Source organism: Podarcis muralis, chromosome 16 (genome assembly GCF_964188315.1).
Source record: "Podarcis muralis chromosome 16, rPodMur119.hap1.1, whole genome shotgun sequence".
Classification (NCBI taxonomy): Eukaryota; Metazoa; Chordata; class Lepidosauria; order Squamata; family Lacertidae; genus Podarcis; species Podarcis muralis.
The window spans coordinates 25,164,172-25,184,671 of NC_135670.1; the positions used below are offsets into that span (position 1 = coordinate 25,164,172).

Genomic DNA, 20,500 nt, shown 5'->3' on the forward strand with positions numbered 1-20,500 from the left:
GTGGTGTAGTGGTTAGAGTGGCGGACTAGAACCTAGAGGATCAGGGTTCAAATCCTCATTTGACAATGCAGCTCACTGTGTGACCCATGGCCCAGCCACTACCTCTCTCAGGGTTGTTGTGGGAATTAAACAAGGAAGGGCAAGGAACCATGTATGCCATCTTGATCCCCTTGAAGGGAAAAAGGGGGTGTAAATGCAATAGTTAGATTCCCAAATGCCGATAAATTTCTCTGAGGATTTTTTTAAAAATAAATAAATAAATCACATACTGATACAGATGCATGGAGGATGTAAGACTGAAAAAGTGGCAGAAACCAGATCTGACAGCTTCATCGATCCCTGGTTTCCGTACACACTATCACTGTTACCTCTGCCATGAATATAACCAGCGGAGAAGGCAATGACCTAAGAGGAATGTAGTTGTCTGTTGTCTGCATGATGCTCCAATCTAGTTTGGCTTGTTTCCAGTCAGGTGTGTGTGTGTGTGTGTGTGTGTGTGTGTGTGTGTTTTCACAGAAGCAATTTTGCAACATCTCTGCACCAGCAGAGATTGGATCATCCACTCCATGGCTGTGTTGGCTGGGGCTGATGGGAGCTGTAGTCCAAACCATCTGGATGGCAGCAGGTTGTCTTAGCAGTTGAAATATTCAAGAAACTTTTTAAGAACAGAAGAAGTGCCTGCTGAATCAGGTCAAAGAGGGGGCCCATCTGGTCCAGCATCTCATGTCCAGCCCATAGCTGTCAACTTACAGATTTGAAAATAAGGGAACAGCAGCCAAAATAAGGGATTTTCCAGGCACAGGTATCTTCAACTTCTGAGCCCCTCCGAGCCAAAGGCAGAAAGCCCAGCCAGCAGCCAAACGAAGCCTCAAGCGGTGGTTCCCACAGCACAGCAACCCGGCAAAGGGGATGCAGCAAGGAAAACCACCGTCACCTCTCCGCTGGGAAGCACTGAGCAAAGGCAAGTCCCTAGGCAAGGTGGCCAATTTGATTGGCACAAGGCATGCAAGCTCCACCTCCCAGTCGTTCTTAGACTCCTTATTGGGTGAGCAATGCAGCCAAGCAACACAGTTGGAGCCTCCCTCCTCCCTGGCCGGCAGGGAGGGAGGGAGAGGAGCTGCTTCCTTTGAAACCCGGGAAATTTAAGGGACATCATCAATAAGGGACAGCAGTGGGACACGGTGCTGGGATAAGGGAGTTTCCCGCCAAATAAGGGGCGGTTGACAGCTATGGTCCAGCCAGATGCTTGCAGGAAAACCCACAAGCGCAGGACCTGAACACAAAAGCTCTCTCCTGTGTCTTCCAGAAACGGGCATTCGGAGCGTCGCTGCCTCCAATATGTTCAGACTCCAAAGGTGATTAGCTCTTCTGCGAAAGCTGCAAATCCTAGCGCGTCAACTCTGCATATTTTGACACAAGAAAATCCCCCAGACCTGCCAAAAGACGTGACTCAGCTACACAACACATGAGTATATAAATATTCAGCAGACAGCACACTGAACACACACCTCTTCCCAATTTCCCCTTTTTTCCCAACAGCTCCTGTCAATCCTCAAGGTTTCATTCTTATTTTCTGCTCTCCTCGCTTGGCTTGGGGCCTGGTTTATACATCCTTTTTCTATTCTGGGCCATTTGAAATATGTATGATGCTAGGAGAGACTGCAGGGAGCTTGTGAGAGGAGGGGAACCGTACCATTAATGCAATGGGTTTCGTGCGATGAAATCCTTTGTTGCTGCCAATTAGAGATTGCATAATGGCGAGCTCCATGCCTTATTCATCACCTCCCTTCCAGCTGACAGCCCGCCTCAGGTGGTGACTGCAAGAACTAAAATCCAAAAAAGGGAGAACCCAGGATTGACATACGTGAGACATTTGTCTGTTTGCACATCTCTGCGTGTGCAGAGGACACCGTAAAGGGGGCAAAAAAAGAAAAGAAAACCTTTATTTCAGATCTTTTTTGTCATTGTTGAACTTGTACACAAGTAAAATAAAATGCATATCTTATATATATATATATAATTTATATATATACTGCAGTCTCGAGGGGATGAAAAGGGATGCATTCTTTAACAAATGCCCCTGTAAACATGGCGGAATAATGAAGGTGGAAAGATGGTTAAATTGAAGGAATCGGAAATGCAGGAGCCGCAATGAAATCGTTGCGTCACCTCTTCAAATGGGGGGGGGGGGACATGCAACATCATTCAAGGATGGTTTCAAATTACAAGTAACACTTTGGAAAACATTTTGAAAATGGCGTATTTGCATCTTTTATTTTTTTCTATTTTATTTCATTTTTTTCCATAGGTAAATCTTTCTCTCTCCCCCCCCCCCCCCCTTTTAACCATCAGCTGTGGCTATAGACTCTCGTGGGCAAGTGCAGTTCCAAGGACGAAAAAATAATAATAATAATAATTAAAAATTAAAACACATAAATTTCAGGAGGAACAAATAAATTATGTACAACGTTTTGTTTTTATAAAGGCATCCAGTTAACTTGTAGTGTAACCAAGTTTTGTTTTTGTTTTGTATCCCCCCCCCCCTCTGGGCTTAACTTTCTTCTTGTTTGTGGAAGTGATTTTATGTTTTTATTTTTTTAATGGTTTTATATATTTTTTTAAGCAAAAGTCCTGGGATTAAAGTATCACTCCTCGAGGAAAGGGGTGGGAGGGAAACAAGAGACATGTTGCTGTCGTTTCAACAGGACCAGAATAGACTCCACACCAACAGGGTGATCGATAGGCTGGGGATTAGCCGTGAGGTGGTACTTTGCGTGGGCTGAGCTATGCGACACTGTGACCTGGATTTGTTCTTTTTCGAACACCCCTGCCTCCTTTTAGTTGGGACTGTCGAAGGTTCGATGGGGCCTAGGAACTCAGGTTTCAAATTGGTCAGTGGAGGGTCCACTGCACTGGGGAAGGTCCCAAAGGGGGAGTCGTTGATCTGTTTGTTGCTGCTGTTTTTAGAGGGGTCCGTCTCCACCTGGGGCTTAGTTTTGGCGATGTTTTCCTTATCCTTGAGGGGGTTGTTGGAGGAGGCCCGGCTGCTGTGGGAAGACGGGCCTGCCTTGGCTTTGGCTTCATAAATAAAAGACTTATCCATCTCCGGCTGGCAACATTTCCGCCCGCCATCGTGGGGGCTTAGAGGAGGGTCGGCGGTTGGCAATTTGCCAGTCCTGGTCTTAGTGCTAAAGACGCTCGTTCTGATCTGGTTGAAAGAGTCGACGCATCCCTCCAGGTCGGCGCTCTGCAGCCGTTTGAGGTCCCTCCCTGCCAGGTGAGCGGGCAGGTGGCACTCGAGTTCCGAAGAAGACCCTTTGAACTGCTTGAACCAATCCCAGAGCGACCGGGCTTGGCAGTCGCAAACCCATTGGTTGCCGTTCAAGCGGAGATACTGGAGGGAGACCAAGGGAGCCATCGTCTCTCCCGTCAGCACCGTCAGGTTGTTATTGAAAAGGTACAAGGTCATCACTTTGCCCAGGTCGTGGAAAGCCCTGCGGTGGATCACACTGACCCGGTTCTGGTGCAAGAGGAGCCGGTCCAGGTTGATCAACCCCCGGAACACGTTTTCCGACAAACTCTTTATTCTGTTCCCGTGCAAAAACAGATAGGTGAGGTTAGCAAGATCCAGAAAGGTGTCGTCCAGGAGGTTCTGCAGGCTGTTGTCCTGCAGGTAGAGATACTGCAGAGAGAAGAGCCCCCGGAAGAGCCCCGTGGAGAGCTCCAGGAGGCCACAACGGTCAAGGTGCAAGGTATGGAGGTGGACAAGGCCTTGGAAGGTGGAAGGGTTGATGGACCTCAGGTTGGTGTTGTCGCTGAGGTCCAGCTCCTCCAACTTGTCGAGCCCGTAGAATGCCCCGGGTTCGATCAGGCTGATGTTGTTGGAATGGATCCAGAGGATGGACATGTTCCGGCAGGAAGTGAAGCTGGTGGAACGGATCACGGTGATCTTGTTGCTGTGGAGGAAGATACGCTGAGTCTGGATGGGGATTTCGGTGGGGATGGCTCCAAGTCCTTGCTGTTGGCAGCTGATGGTGATCTTGGGTTCGCTGTAGCATACGCAAGCCCCTGGGCAGGATTCCGCTTCCGACGGGAAGTTCAAGCACAGCACCAAAATTAGCAGTTTGCTTCCTGGAGGAACAGCCATAGGGGAGGAGGGGGAAAAAGAAGAAGAGAGAATGATATGCAAATTAGATCATTAGCACCTTCCTTTCCAGCATCCCCTACATTAGCTCAAAATGCACCTTTGGAAAATTCATTAACTGCACAACCTTGGCGAACACGCATGACCTTGATGAAAACACAGGCATTTCTTTTGTTCCACCAGCCTGAGAACCAGCTCAAGGAATGGAAGGAATAAGGCTTAGCAGAGGAGCTCATTGTATCCTTTCCCTTGCCCCCCAGTCCTAGCCTGATTTGGGTCAAAAGTAGATGTGGGGCAGCGGGGAGAGAGAACGATGAGAAAGAAAAGCAGTTCAGGTAGGCCGCATCCACACCATAGCAGTATCATACCACTTTAAACAAACATGGCTTCCAACAAGGAATCTTGGCAGCTGTAGTTTGTTATGGGTGCTGAGAGACATCAGGAGACCTCCATTTTTCCCCCACCAAGAAGTTCTCAGAGCTGTTTAACCATCAATCTTTCTTCCCAGAGAACTCTGGAAACCGTAGTTTGGTAAGGTGAGATATAAGTTAACCAAAAGCAGCTAAAAGCACAAACACAGCCAACACATTTAAAAATAGATTATAACCCTAAGAAATGGACACTTATGGGAACCATCCCATGACATGACAAAAAGGTCTTCAGTTGTTCCTGGCAAGTGCAGATAGTGGCCACCTGTTGCATCTCAACAGCAATGTTATTCTGTGGAATGGGACAGCCACACTGAAGGCCCTGCTCCTCTGAGTTACTGTATAGGGGACTTCTGAGATCTTTGGAACTGACAGGAGAAACTCTCCCACAGACAGCAGTGATCTACTGGGTGCATAAGAGATAAGGTGGCATTAGATTAGTTTACCTGCGAGGTCACCTAACGTCTCCCATGCCCACTCAAACACTTCATTCTGTGGAACTGGCACCAGTACAGGATCCACATGGAAGAACTTGGTCTTTTAGTGTGGCAGTGTCCACACTCTGGAACTGCCTATTGATATCAGACATTCACCTTCGTTGCATTCTTTTCAGCACCTGCTAAAACCATTTTTGTTTAGACCAGCCTACCCAGACAACTAGAATATCTCAAATGCTGATGTGTGTTTTAATATTTTCTTTTTGTTTATAGCTGGGTTAATAATAATAATAATAATAATAATAATAATAATAATAATTGTTGTTAACTGTTTTGCTGTTTTATTCTATTCACTTTGAGGTTTGTTTGTTTGTTTGTTTACAATCAAGCAAGGCATAAATTTTATGGAATAGATAGATCCCGTTATGTGTATTTTACTGGTGAATGCATTGAAAAGTGCGGGTTTACGTATAATTATTTTTAAGTGCATATTTTATTTTATGTAGAACTGTCACTGTTGCAGGTGCCATGCTGTATCCATTCTGCATCTATAAGAAATTGATATTTTAGTGTGGCATCACCCACACTTTGAAACGCCCTGAGTCTTCGCTGTACTCTTTTCAGCCCACGTTAAAAACGTTTTTGTTCAAACAAGCCTACTCAGATTCTAGAACGCTGGAGTGTTTTTAGTTTATTGCTGCTTTTATTTTAATTTTATTTTTATTAAAAAAAATGCTTCAGTTGTTTTTACTAATAATTTCATTGCTTCGTTCTTTTTGTAAACTGCTTCAGTAAAGTGCTGCAATCAGGTGGTATATGAATACTGCGAAACAAACAGACACATAAAATGCAAAAAGTGCTTGCAAAATGTGTACCAAAAGCCTATGGCAGGACGTAATGCAGCAGGGCAGGGCGCAACAAACTACTGACTGCCAGTGAAATTGTAGGTGGGGCAAGGGCACAGCTCAACTCGTGCCCTCCTTTTTGGCAGACAGCTCTGCAGCAGGTGTGACTTTCACCTTGGCTTGGTGTGACCCAGATCTCCAGATGCCTGTCCAATTTGTCCAGCCCTCTCTCTCTCTCTCGTTGCCTCAGCCGACCCGGCTCTCTCAACTCAGTGACTGAGCTGTGACTTTGCATTAAAGCATAATGAGGCATCAGAATGCATGAGCATCCTTCGCAAAGGAGGACGACCCTTTTCCCGAAGACGCGCAAGCCGAGAAAGGGGTCCTGAGGCTTGGACTTCCCCAGATGATGGGATGGGTTGCTGGACAATTCCTCCAAATGGAGGGAGTGCAGGTCAAATCTGACAGGGATTCCTGGTGCCTCTTCAAAATGTGGATGGACCAGATTGGCAGAGACAATTCATAATGATGTGGGTTTTTTTTAATATATATATATATATTATTAAAGATTTCTTGGTTTATTTTCAAGCTACGTTTTTCTACAAATCAGTTTCATTTGCTGTGAGACATTAATGTTACATTAGGAAGAAAAGGGGGAAGGAGGTGGGAATGGTGAGTGGGGTGGGGTGGGAATGCTTCTATTCTTCTTGGTGTATGTGTGGGGTTTTGTGTCAGCGTCACTTGTGTGGGTTCTCTTTACTATTTGCTTGTATTCCTTTAGTGGTGAAAGAGGTTGGGGTTGGTTTAGGGTGTGGTTGTTTGTTTGTGATTGGCTGTGGTGAACTTTGTTTTCATGTGTGAGTGGTGTGTGTGTTTGGATCATGTTAGCCAGATTAATTCGAATTCTGTTGGTGGGTTCTTGTTATTGTCTTGTTGGGTGTGTATGTGATAAAGAAGAACCATACCAGGGTGAAGGAGTCTTCTTCTATTTGTCCCTGTGTCAGTTTCAGTTTGTTGGTTAGTTTTTCTAATCCAGCTGTTTCCCATACCATTTGATACCATTGGTCCATGCTTACTCCTGACAGGTCTCTCCAGTGTCGGGCTATGATGTTTCTGGCTGCTGAGAGTAGGTGGGTTATGAGCTCTTTGTGTTGTGAGTAGGCATTATTGTCTTGGAAGATGTTTAGTAGGGCCAGTTCTGGGGTGACTTCTAATACTTGCTTAGTTATTTTGCATATTTCTTGTGTAGTTGGTGTCCAGAAGAGTTGGATTTTAGGACATTCCCACCACATGTGGAGATATGTGCCTGTGGAGGTGCATCCTCTCCAGCATTTTGGTGAGGTTCCTGGGCATATTAGTGTTAGTTTCCATGGTTTAGGTTGAGGGCGAATCTTTGTCTAAAATGATTTGTTTTAATTATGCATTAGGTACTGTGTACTACAAGGGACGCGGGTGGCACTGTGGGTTAAACCACAGAGCCTAGGACTTGCCGATCAGAAGGTCGGCGGTTCGAATCCCCATGATGGGGCGAGCTCCCGTTGCTCGGTCCCTGCTCCTGTCCACCTAGCAGTTTGAAAGCACGTCAAAGTGCAAGTAGATAAATAGGTACCGCTCCGGCGGGAAGGTAAACAGTGTTTCCGTGCACTGCTCTGGTTCGCCAGAAGTGGCTTAGTCATGCTGGCCACATGACCCGGAAGCTGTACGCCGGCTCCCTCAGCCAACAAAGCGAGATGAGCGCCGCAACCCCAGAGTCAGCCACAACTGGACCTAATGATCAGGGGGTCCCTTTACCTTTACTGTGTACTACAGTTTAGGGGAAGAGTTGAAGATTAAGAGAAGAACCATAGTTCAGTGATGGGGTGTCTACTTTGTCCCTGGTTCAATCCCCAGTAGCATGACCAGGTAGGGCTAGGAGTGTCTCTGGCCTGAAACGTTGAAGAGCTGCTGCCCACCAGTGTAGACCAAGGATGCTGCTTGCCTCCAGCTCCCATCATCCCCAGCCAACAAGAGCAATTGCTATAGAAGTTGAAAGTTGAGATCCAAGAACTTCTGGAGGGCCACAGGTTCCCCACCCCGGTGAAGGCAGTGCTGAGCTGGATCAACTCATTTTCCCCAGCACTACCTGTTGATTCCTCTGAGATGTCCCTTTGCAGAGTAGGACAGACATCATTATCACCACCATCATTATGGACTTCTTGTATGAAAGAGAAAATGAATTTGTAATAGCTGGATTTGAAGATTTAAGAAAAATACTGGTTTATAGAAGCTAGAATTGCTGGATCTCTGCTGGACAGTGAACCGGAAGTCATTTTATCTTCCTCTAATCTCCCCCCGCCCCCCGAAAAGCAATGACAAACCTAGACAGCATCTTAAAAAGCAGAGACATCACCTTGCCAACAAAGGTCCGTATAGTTAAAGCTATGGTTTTCCCAATAGTGATGTATGGAAGTGAGAGCTGGACCATAAAGAATGCTGGTCGCCGAAGAATTGATGCTTTTGAATTATGGTGCTGGAGGAGACTCTTGAGAGTCCCATGGACTGGAAGAAGATCAAACCTCTCCATTCTTAAGGAAATCTGGCCTGAGTGCTCACTGGAAGGACAGATCCTGAAGCTGAGGCTCCAATACTTTGGCCACCTCATGAGAAGAGAAGACTCCCTGGAAAAGACCCTTATGTTGGGAAAGATGGAGGGCACAAGTAGAAGGGGACAACAGAGGACAAGATGGTTGGATAGTGTTCTCAAAGCTACCAGCATGAGTTTGACCAAACTGTGGGAGGCAGTGGAAGACAGGAGTGCCTGGCGTGCTCTGGTCCATGGGGTCACGAAGAGTCGGACATGACTGAACGACTAAACAACAACAACAAAAATCTCCCCCCCCACACACTCTTTCTCCTTTTCTCTTTCTTTTCTTTCTCCTCCCTCCTCTCCGCTCCTCTCCTCTTCCTTTCTTTAGGTTTTCCTTTTTCTTGTCTTTACTCCTTCCTGCCTTTGTTCTAGACTAAGTAGCTGTTAGTATATTGTAAAAAGACACTTTGCAACGGCCATGCATTTTTGTATATCTCTGAATAAGGATCAATAAATAAATTTACAAAACAAAAAAGACACCGCCAGTCATCATGATCATTGGCATTCTGATCATCTCCCTCTGCTGCTTTGGTTCCTAGGTGATGATTTCGTCCTTGGTCCATCCTCAGGGATGGTTAAGTGGGTGCCAAGGCAAGCAGGCAGCAGAGCCTGTAGCTTAAATAGCCCCACAAACCCCACCCACAGGCCAGCTGGCCTGCAAGCATATTGTCTACCCATATATAGCAGGGCTGGGGAACAATTCTCAGCCTCAGGCCCACATCCCCTCCTGGGCCACCATCCAAGGGCAAGAAGCCATAGCCTCCAACATTCTTCTGATGAAAATTGGGAGAGCGCAGCACCAAAAGACACAATATTATCAATAATGATTTATTATTTATCCCCCACCCATAAGGCTGGGTTTCCCCAGCCACTCTAGGTGGCTCCCAACAGAATATTAAAAACACAATCAAACATTTAAAACTTCCCTAAACAGGGCTGCCTTCCGATGTCTTCTAAAAGTCTGATAGTTGTTTATTTCTTTGACATCTGACAGGAGGGCATTCCACAGGGCGGGTGCCACTACTGAGAAGGCCCTCTGCCTGATTCCCTGTAACCTCACTTCTCACAGTGAGGGAACTGCCCGAAAGCCCTTGGAGTTGGACATCAGTTTCTGGGCTGAACAATGCGGGTGGAGACGCTCCTTCAGGTATACTGGGCTGAGGCCGTTTTGGGCTTTCAAGGTCAGTACCAACACTTTGAATTGTGCTCAGAAATGTACTGGGAGCCAATGAGAGTGCAGTACCACCAGAAACACCAGTGATGCCTGCAAGCACCAACTCATCTTGGTCGCATACCAATGTCTGTGCACCCTGCATCAGAAGGAAGGAATAAAATTAATGGTTTCATCCTATGTTGCCCACATATCATCCCTGAGTAGGAGAGATGGTGACTGGCCATCTCTCAACAAGGACTGTGCTTTCCTAAAATCCTCCTGACCCACCAGTCCCATTCCTCCATGCTGGATCTCAAACCCATGCACACCAACTGTTGCGAGATGGAGTGTGCCAGAGAAATACTCTTGCATGCTATGGAGAGCAGGGCAGAAACCGGGCTATAAATCTCAATCAATAACTTATTATTGCTTGCTAGGTCGATACTATAGATATGGCTTGACTGTTTTATTGGGGGAATGAGAATGGTGCCAGGGGGGTGATAACCATGAAGAAGGGAGATTCTCTCTTTGGGGTAATCAAAAGCTGGAAACCTAAACCGGAACTGCAATCTTGTCATCATAACTCACTCGGCGCACTTAATAAAACTGCCAGAATCCGAAGCATCTATGTGCTTCCATACACTTCCATATCAGATATCAGGGGAGAGCTGGCACCTGCCTGGAACGCATGCCTAATCTGTCCCAGATATTATTAGCTTCTGCACAGCCCCCATGAGGCTCTGGGTTAGGGATTTGCCTGGTGACATCTGCTGGCTGGCTCACCATCTTTTTTTGACACATCACCGCCCATCGAATGGGATAAAATAACACAAGGCGCATCAAGTCCCTGCTGGGAGTGTATCGCACTGGGAGGCATCCCTGGGGAAATTAAAGCATTGCAGGCACCGCTCTCTGCCCAGCACTATTTCTTACTGGGTGAGAGAGGCAACAGAAGGAGATATATATAGGGAAGAACATTCTGGAGCTAGATGGCTGCTGATCATGTATCAAGCGGGTGAGGTGCAGTAGGGATTGGGAGGTGTTCCACACTTCATCATACTTCTGGGTTATGAAGACAGCAAATTAGGGGCATAGCGTGGTGAGGGCCATAGACCGAGGCACCTGGACTGAGGAGGAATGGTGGGGACTGCCCCAACCTTCTCCTGAACCTTCCTGAGAACAGGAGGACAGTATAGATTTAGAACAGTGGTTTGCAGAAGGGCACAGTTCAAAGACTGCAGAGGGGGAAAGCTGGGAAGAGGAACAGCAGGAATAAGAAGCACCAGGGGAGAGGCAGCTGACAGACTCAGTGTCTTTGGAAAGCATTCCTGACCCACCCCCCTTTGCCAGGACCCGGCGTGTATTGAGGGTAGTAGAACAGAAAGCTCAGAGGCAGAAAGCACAGATCAGCGGATGCAGGGATGACGTAGAATAGGAGAGACGGAGGAGGTGGAACTTTACCCAGAATAACACCATTATCCTAGGTAGAGTGCATTCCTTCATCTCTCTCTGTGCATAGTGAATAAATTCATTGGTAAGAACTGCTTTTGGGTTTGTCTGCTTCTTGGCTGCCACCATGGAAGGGATTGGATTCCCTGAAGCCTGACAGCATCATGTCCCCAGTCTCCTCATTGAATGGCCACCCAGACAGTGTTGGAGGGATGCGCCTGCCCAGGGCTGCATCGGCCAGCCTGGCTCCCCCTGCATGGGTGGGCAGGTGGGCAAGCGACGCAGCAGGGCCCTGAGAACCTTCCATGCCCCCCACCCACCCAGCAGTGGGGGTTGGGCGAGCGCAGCAGGTTTTGTTTACTCTCCACACCCCAACCCCTAGTCCTGCCTAGTGTTTGTACACGTATGCCCCGGGTACCAGCAAAGGACGCAACGCTACTGCACCAAGCTCCCCCTGATGCTGCCTATCTGTGGGGCTTCAGCTCAGCCAATTCTATCAATTGTATCTCAAACATGAAAATAAGATGGTCAAGGAAATGGAGAAACTCCCTTATGGAGGTTGCAGCATTCGCCCCTACGGAGGTTGCAGCATTTGGGACTTTCTAGTTTAGAGAAGGGACGCAGATGGCGCTGTGGGTTAAACCACAGAGCCTAGGACTTGCCTATCAGAAGGTCGGCGGTTCAAATCCCCACGACGGGGTGAGCTCCCGTTGTTTGGTCCCTGCTCCTGCCAACCTTGCAGTTCGAAAGCACGTCAAAGTGCAAGTAGATAAATAGGTACCGCTCCAGTGGGAAGGTAAATGGTGTTTCCGTGCGCTGCTCTGGTTCGCCAGAAGCGGCTTAGTCATGCTGGCCACATGACCCGGAAGCTGTATGCCGGCTCCCTTAGCCAATAAAGCGAGATGAGCGTCGCAACCCCAGAGTCGGCCACGACTGGACCTAATGGTCAGGGGTCCCTTTACCTTTACCTTTAGTTTAGAGAAAAGGTGGGTGAGAGGCAGCATGGTTGAAGTTTATGCAATTATGCATGGCATGGAGAAAGCAGAAAGAGAGAAATTTTCCTCCTTTTATGACACTAGGGGCATCCAGTGAAGATTAACATAGACTTAGGCCAGAAAGTCCTTCTACACGCAGTGCAGAGTTAAACTGTGGCACTCTGTCCCACAGGGTGCAATGATGGCCACCAACTTGGATGGTTTTAAATGAGGATTTGACAAATTATTGAGGCTATTGATGGCTGGTGACCACAATGACTATCATCTGTGTCCATGGTTGGAGGCAGTGATGCTGCTGAATACCACTTGCTGGAAACCCTGGGAATGGTGTGAGTGTTTGTGTGAGCTCTTGTGCTCAGGTTCTGTCTGTGGGCTTCCCACTTCATAGAATCATAGAATAGTAGAGTTGGAAGGGAACCTGAGTGTCATCTGCTCCAAAGCCCTGCAATGCATGAATTTGTCCAACATGGGGTTCAAACCCACGACCCTGAGATTAACAGTCTCACGCTCTATCGACTGAGCTATCCCTAAGGGACAAAACATTACACCGACAAAGCTGGGATATCTGTGCTTGAGTCCTGCTTGCTGGCTTTGGAGCTTCTGTTTCGCCACTCTGAGAACAGGATACTGGACTAGCAAGAATATTATTGGCCCAAAAATGGAAGCAAGAAGAATTACGGACGGTTGAAGAATGGAGGATGAAGTTAATGGACTATGCAGAATTAGATAAACTAACAGGAAGAATTCGAAACTGGTGGGACCAGAAATTCATGGAAGACCGGAGTAAATTTACGGACTATTTGAAAAGTATTTGTGAAGATCAGACGATGTTTGTAGGTTTGCAAGAAGTTCTGTGAGGAGTATTATTGGAAGTATTGCAAAAATAGATAGGGGAAGGATAATTTGTTAAGAGACTTAAAGGCAATACAAAGTTAAGAAATGTATAAAACGGTGGATTATCAGAGGTGCTGATGGAAGTAAAAAAAAAAGATTGTATAAGTGATAAGTTTCGTGGTACATTTTATAATTGATATGTTAAAATCAATAAAAATTATTTTTTAAAAAAAGAGAGAGAGAGAATAGGATACTGGACTAGATGGGCCATTGGCCTGAACCAGGAGTCTCTTCTTACATTAGTTTGTTTTTATCAACTTTGCCCACGCACAACTCCAGAAAAACATGTTTGCAGCACCCTGCCCACTCCACCTCCTCCAAAAAGGCTCGTGAAATTGTCAAAAGGACTCAGCCCTGGCTACACAGACACGGATCCTAAAGAACCCAATCACAAGCCCTTTCAACATCTAACACACACCACCTTCATGCTGCTGAAACTTGATGTTCATTTTCCCCATGGCCTCCGAGGCAAAGTGGAGAGCAGCGGGCCGCAAGTGTTTCAAAGCAAACCGGATCGCCTTTTATCCCTCCCCGCAGAGACAAAGGCAAGAGAAGGCTGTTTGACTCAGCAAAAGTCTTTGAGCTGCCTATGAGCCCCTTTACGTCCAAGGCAGGAGAGAATTCTAATGATTATTGATCCGGCTCTGAAGGGAGGCTGCATTATCATATCCCCGAAGAGAGGCGAGCAGTTGTTGCGCTGGGGGGGGGGGGCGAGGAGAAGGCCAGGCTTTGGCAAGCGGAAGAAAATTGCATTTTGCTTGGGCCTCTGAAAAGAAAAGGAGAAGAAGAAAAAAACCGGAGCATCTATTAGTGGTCTCCAGAGTCTTTTCCTTCTAATTGCCGTGTCTGACAATGTGATCGCGCTGGGACCAGCGGAAAGGCAGATAATGGACCCGCTCTAATTGCTTCCCTGTTCTCTGAGTCATCCAACACTTTGGAGATGGCAAAAGGGTCGTGCCGACGTTTTTGACTGGAGGAGGAAACTAGCTTTTAAGAAGGCCACGGGAGAGGCAAACACCCGATTCAAAGCCCATCTCAGCAAGAGAACGGATGTTATCAAAATGGTCAAGTGCTTGTTTTTCTACAGAGGTGCTTTTGACCTGAGAGACACCCTCAACGTTTTGATCGTGGTTCTGCTGAGAGATGGCCCTTGTGTGAGGGGGGAAAGGGCTTTTACGGATAAGGAGGAATGAGGAAGAGGGCAAAGGGGAGCTGATGGCTAGTCGATAGGAATGGAGAGGGGCGTCTGACAGAGAATATTGAGCTATGTGGGTTAAACCACAGAGCCTAGGACTTGCCGATCAGAAGGTCGGCGGTTTGAATCCCCACGATGGGGTAAGCTCCTGTTGCTCAGTCCCTGCTCCTGCCAACCTAGCAGTTTGAAAGCACGTCAAAGTGCAAGTAGATAAATAGGTACCACTCTGGCGGGAACGTAAACGGCGTTTCCGCGCGCTGCTCTGGTTCGCCAGAAGCAGCTTAGTCATGCTGGCCACATGACCCGGAAGCTGCTGGCCAATATAGCGAGATGAGTGCCGCAACCCCAGAGTCGGTCACGACTGGACCTAATGGTCAGGGGTCCCTTTACCCTTTACTTTAAGGCCAGTAAGGCAGTGTTGAGTCAAAGGTAATAGGGCTTTTTTTCAGCCGGAACACACCAGAAATCAGTTCTGGCAGCTCTCAGGTTGGCTCCATTGCCAGTACAGTCGTACTTTGGAAGTCAAACGGAATCTGTTCCGGAAGTCCATTCGACTTCCAAAATGTTCAGGAACCAAGGCGCAGCTTCCGATTGGCTGCATGAAGCTCCTGCAGCCAATCAGAAGCCGCGGAAGCCACGACGGACATTTGGGTTCCGAAGAACGTTTGCAAACCAGAACACTCACTTTGCAGCGTTCGGGAGCCAAAACGTTTGACTCACAAAGCTTTTGACTTCCGAAGGTATGAATGTACAGTGGTACCTCGGGTTACAGATGCTTCACATTACAGACGCTTCAGGTTACAGACTCCGCTAACCCAGAAATAGTACCTTGGGTTAAGAACTTTGCTTCAGGATGAGAACAGAAATCGTGCGGCGGTGGTGCGGCGGCAGCGGGAGGCCCCATTAGCTAAAGTGGTACCTCAGGTTAAGAACAGTTTCAGGTTAAGAACGGACCTCCAGAATGAATTAAGTTCTTAACCCAAGGTACCACTGTATAAGAGAACAAGGGAGGCATTCATGTTGAGTTCCAGCTCCTCTTTTTCTAGAAAAAAAGGCACCAATAACTCTTACCTGACTTGCATTCAGAGTCATAGATTAGATCCAATGAGTTAATAAGAACATAGGAAGATCCTGCTGGAAGACAGTGGGCCATCTGTTCCAGCATCCAGCATCACATTGGCCAACCAGAAGCACCAATGGGAAGGCAGCAAGCAAGACCCAAGCACAAAAACACTCTCCCCTGCTTTAGCTTCCAGCAGCTGGTATTCAGAAACATAGTCTCTGACTGTGGAGGTGGAGCATAGCCATCAATGGCCTTCTCTCTCCTCCAGGAATTTGTCTAATCCTCTTTTGAAGGCATCTGAGTTGGTGGCCCTCATGGCCTCTTGTGGGAGTGAGTTCCAGAGTTTAACTAGACACTGCATGAAGAAGTCCTTTCTTTGGTCGGTCCTGAATCTTCCATGCAAACTTCAACTGGCTGAAGCAGTTGGCAAGGCTGCCATGGAATGATGCAGGAGGGAAGGCAAACTCAACCAAACTTATTGGACTAACAAGGAGGACAGGGAGGGGGGGGGGAATTGAGATTAATTACACTTTTTGCATATGGATGTTGGAGAACCTGCCAAAATCTTGTCATGCCTGAAGCCTATAATCAAAATGGGGAAAAGGAGACGTCTGACTGCCAAATTCATGGGGAAATGGCCACAGCTCAGTGACAGAACATCTGCTTTGCATGCAGAAGGTCTCAGGTCCAGTCTCCAGATAGGGCTGAGAATGGTAGTGAATGAATAAACGAACAAATGAACAAATGAGCAGGGCTGTGAGGATTGACTATGGCACCTTAAAGACTTCTATTTTTTGTGGAACGCGGTGGCACTGTGGGTTCCCGTTGCTCAGTCCCTGCTCCTGCCCACCTAGCAGTTCAAAAGCACGTCAAAGTGCAAGTAGATAAATAGGTACCGCTCCGGCGGGAAGGTAAATGGCGCTTCCGTGCACTGCTCTGGTTCGCCAGAAGCGGCTTAGTCATGCTGGCCACATGACCCGGAAGCTGTACGCTGGCTCCCTCAGCTAATAAAGCGAGATGAGCGCCGCAACCCCAGAGTCGGCCACAACTGGACCTAATGGTCAGGGGTCCCTTTACCTTTACCTTTTAAGCTTTAGTGAACTACAATCTATCAGATACACAAATCATCGTCATCCTTAGCTACGCATGGTTGGAGCAGGAACAGAGGAAAATGGGAAGATGCCTTATACTGAGTCAAACCCATGGTCCATCCAGCTCAGTATTGTCCACACTGACTGGCAGTGACTCTTCAAGGTTTCTGGCGTGGAGTCTCTCCCAGCCCTGCCTGGAGATGCCATTTTGGGACCTTCTGCATGCAAGACAGATGCTCTACTACCAGCTATGGTCCTTCACTGTTGGTCCACCTAGCTCAATATTGTTTACACTGTCAGTCATTCTCCAAGGTTTCAGGCAGGGGTCATAGCTGGAGGTACTGTGAATTGAACAGAGGACCCTCTGAGCACAAAGCTCTAATCCTTGCACTGTCGCCTCCTTCTTCCCCTAAAAATAATGTACGGTTCTAGTCTTCATTGTTCTGAATCCTGTGAACTGTCCTGAGACTTACAGGTATACGGAGGTATATAAATTTAATAATAATAATAATAATAATAATAATAATAATAATAATAATGGACTAAAAAAAGATAGGAACAGGGGAATCTACCCTGTGCTGAGTCAGCCCATCAGCCCACCTGCACTGACTGGCAGCAGCACTCCAGGGGTTTGGGTGGAAATACTTTCCAAGCCCTACCTGCAGATGCCCAGGGCCAGATTTAGGTTTGATGAGGCCCTAAGCTACTGAAGGTAACAGGGCCCTTTATATGTCCAGCTGTCCTTTGTCAACAACCAATTGTCACTTTTTGTGTGTGTTGAATATACGCTATATAGTAATTTATGGACCTAATAGGTATCTAAAGCCATTTACACAAGTTGCCATGCAACCAGTCCATGCAGAATGTAGGCACCCTATATATAGAAATGAGAAAACCAGTGATATTTTAGGGAGCAGGCTGGCAGGCAGGGCCCATTACTCATATCATAGGAGCCAACACAACACAAAACACTGTTGCTGTATGTAGCTTTTATTTTATTTGTTGTTTTTGTCTTATATTTTGGAAATGTACATCCAGGTTTTTTTCTTTTAATTTTTTTGGGGCCCCCAAGAGAGTGGACCCCAAGTTATAGCTTGTTTAGCTTATATGTAAATCTTGCACTGCAGTTACCAGACATGGAATCCAAGGCCTTGTTCATGCAGGACAGATGCTCTTTCAATGAGCTTTGTCTTTGCTTTGGGAAAATATGAACTGTGAGATCAGAAAGGAAAGAAAGAAACTGTGAGAAAAGAAAGAATCTGTGAGATCAGAAATAAAAGAAAGGCAGGAAGGTATACAAACAACACACATATATTCTGCACGAGAAACCAAGGTTTGACAGTCTGACTATATGACTACCAGTTATAATTCATTTACTTTACTTGTGCTATATAATGGTACTGTATAAACAATCCCTAAGCATCCCCATTAACCCTTTGCCTCGCTAAGCGGGCATGGGACATACACACACCGCAAGTTTAATCCGGGCTGCTCTTGCAGCGCAGAGGAAAGTTATTTGACTGGATCATTGCCTTAATGAGGCTGAAGCAAGAGTTTGCTTAGCCTGATTGTTTAAATCTTTAACAAACCACCCAAATAGGATTATGGGCTTTGTTAATAACCCAGATCCATCATCCTCAAACATTCCGTTAGCAAAACAATAGAAACCAATGGAATGGATCTAGGCTGAAGTTTGAGCAAATATTTTTCCAAGTTGTTAAAGTGAAACGGGGGAGGGAAAAGGAACAGAAAAACATAATTTTATAGGTGCAGCAGAACCTGGTTGAAAGAGAACAGAATGGTCGTCATGTGGTTCTGGGCAACTGGAGATTTCATCAAGGATTTGGCTACAGTTCTATTATCAATTTATTGCCTTTGGACCCCACTTTTTTCTCCAAGGTGGCCTGGGTGGTCCTCTCCCTCTCCCAATTTAATCCCCACAACAACCCTGTGAGGTAGGTTAGGCTGAGAGGCAGTAACTGGCTCCAAAGTTCACCCCGTGAGCTTCGTGACCACGTGAGGAATAGAACCTTGGTCTCCCAGGTCCTAGTCTGAGTGACTAACCACGACATCACACTATCTCTAAGGATCCTATGTAAGAAAGGCAGTGTGGCATAGCGGTAAGAGTTCTGGACTAGGACCTGGGAGACACCAGGGTTCAAACCTTCATGTGGTTGTGAAGCTCACTGGGTGACCTTGGGTCAGTCACTCTCAGCCCAACCTACCTCACAGGGTTCTTGTGAGGACAAAAAGGGGAGAAGGAGAACAATGCATGTCTCCTTGAGCTCCTTGGAAGAAAAGGTGCGATAGAAATTTTAAAAAGGCAATACATAAATAATAAAACTAACCACTACTCAGAGCAAATCCACTAGAATTAATGGAACTAACTGCATCCATTTCATTCGTTTCAATGGGTGTACTCTACCAATGTTGCCTACAGCGCTACGGGACATGGGTGGCACTGTGGTCTAAACCACCAAGCCTCTTGGGTTTGCCGATCAGAAGGTCGCGGTTCAAATCCACACTACAGGGTGAGCTCCCATTGCTCTGTCCCAGCTCCTGCCAACCTAGCAATTCAAAAGCATGCCAGTGCAAATAGATAAATGGATACTGCTGCAGCAGGAAGGTAAAAAGCGTTTCCATGTGCTCTGGTTTCCGTCACGGTGTCCTGTTGTGCCAGAAGGTTTAGTCATGCTTGATGACACGACCCAGAAAGTTGTCTGTGGACAAATGTCGGCTCCCTCGGCCTGAAAGTGAGATGAGCACCGCAACCCCATAGTCGCCTTTGACTGGACTTAACTGTCCAGGCGTCCTTTACCTTTATCTTTTACAGCACTACATCTTCCTTTGAGAGTGCCCAGTGCTTGATTCACCATGAAATGAATGTGTGGGTTGGGTTGGGTTGGGTTGGGGGATAAAACAGACCTGTAGACCCCTTTTCCATTAATAACCCCCTGAGACCGACTTAATCAAATCCCAGTGTTTGCATGTAATCTGATTTCATTAAATTTGATTTAGATAAATTACACCATTCTCGATTTGAATTCATGAAAGATGGCAAATTACTGGAGATGGTTGGTTGACAGCGATGAACATGCACTGCAGTACAAATTTGTGTGTGTGTAATCAGAGATTAAATTATGCACAACCGCCCCTGTGCTTTAACTCTGCTTGCTAACAGGCACCTCTTTCTGAAGGAAGGAATAATCTGAAGAAATAATGTCTCTGTCCCAAGACTAGGCAAAGTGCTCCTTTAATTCCTCCTACACCAGTGAAAACAGGCTGACCTTATCAGGCATTTACCCTCCTGATCCACAGGAAAAAACACCGACAACTGGAAACAATGGCCTCTGAGCACTCCAGTTAGAGAACAGCCTTTACCAAAGGTGTCATGGGCTTTGAAGACACTCAAACTCAGGACGAAAGGGAGAAATGAGCTAAGAAGAAGGCATGCTTGGCAAATCTACACCATGATCAACTCCTGCCTGGAAACCTATGTCCCCACTGTGGTAGGACGTGTGGATCCAGAATTGGCCTCCACAGTCACTTGCAGACTCACTGTTAAAACTGTGTTTATGGAAGACAATCTTACTCAGCTACAAGTGATCGCCAAAGAAGAAGACACAGGAAGGGATGGCTTGAGAAGAGGAACTCATGGAGAAGACTATTTATGGCTATTGGCCATGATCACCATGTTCTGCCTCCATGGTCAGAGGCAGCAATGCTTCTGAATACCAGCTGCTAGAAGCCACAGGACGTCCTGCTTGAGCGTTTCCCCAAAGAGGCATCTGATTGGCTCCTCTGAGGATGCTCATCCAGCATCAGGGACTCGCCCAGCAAAGAGGAAGAGGAATTGGCTGCACCTGAGTCTCCACCTCCAGAGGAGGAGAAATTGGCTGCACCTGAGTCTCCAAGAAGTAGGAGGCGGAGCAAGCGATTAGAGCAGAGACGGGCCAGCAGGAGGCGGGGAGGACATGGCGTGTATCTGGCCTTGGGAGGGGTCAGAAGCCAGTCCAGTCAACTGACTCTGACGACCAAGGATGAGTTGTGGAAGCTTGGACTGCTGTAAGCCTGTTATTGCGAAATAAACCTCAGCTACTTAAACTGCCAGTGTTCCGTGTCATGTGTGGGAGCAGCACTAAACCTGACATCCAGCAAGGCTCTTCTTATGCTCAATATG

The 20,500-nt window shown here is 46.9% G+C and overlaps 1 protein-coding gene and 1 non-coding gene across 2 annotated transcripts in view; both read right to left on the minus strand.

The window, feature by feature from the left end:
- Positions 1-2,336: 2,336 nt before the first annotated feature.
- RTN4R (reticulon 4 receptor) overlaps positions 2,337-20,500 on the minus strand; it is a 113,196-nt gene continuing 95,032 nt past the window's right edge. The window contains exon 2 of the mRNA XM_028710839.2: positions 2,337-4,131. Within this exon, the coding sequence (XP_028566672.1) occupies positions 2,699-4,131 (1,433 nt within the window). The 3' untranslated portion in view covers positions 2,337-2,698. The remainder of the gene's footprint in view (positions 4,132-20,500) is intronic.
- On the minus strand, positions 12,536-12,613 carry TRNAN-GUU (transfer RNA asparagine (anticodon GUU)). The gene has a single exon. It is a non-coding gene; the product is annotated as a tRNA-Asn (tRNA).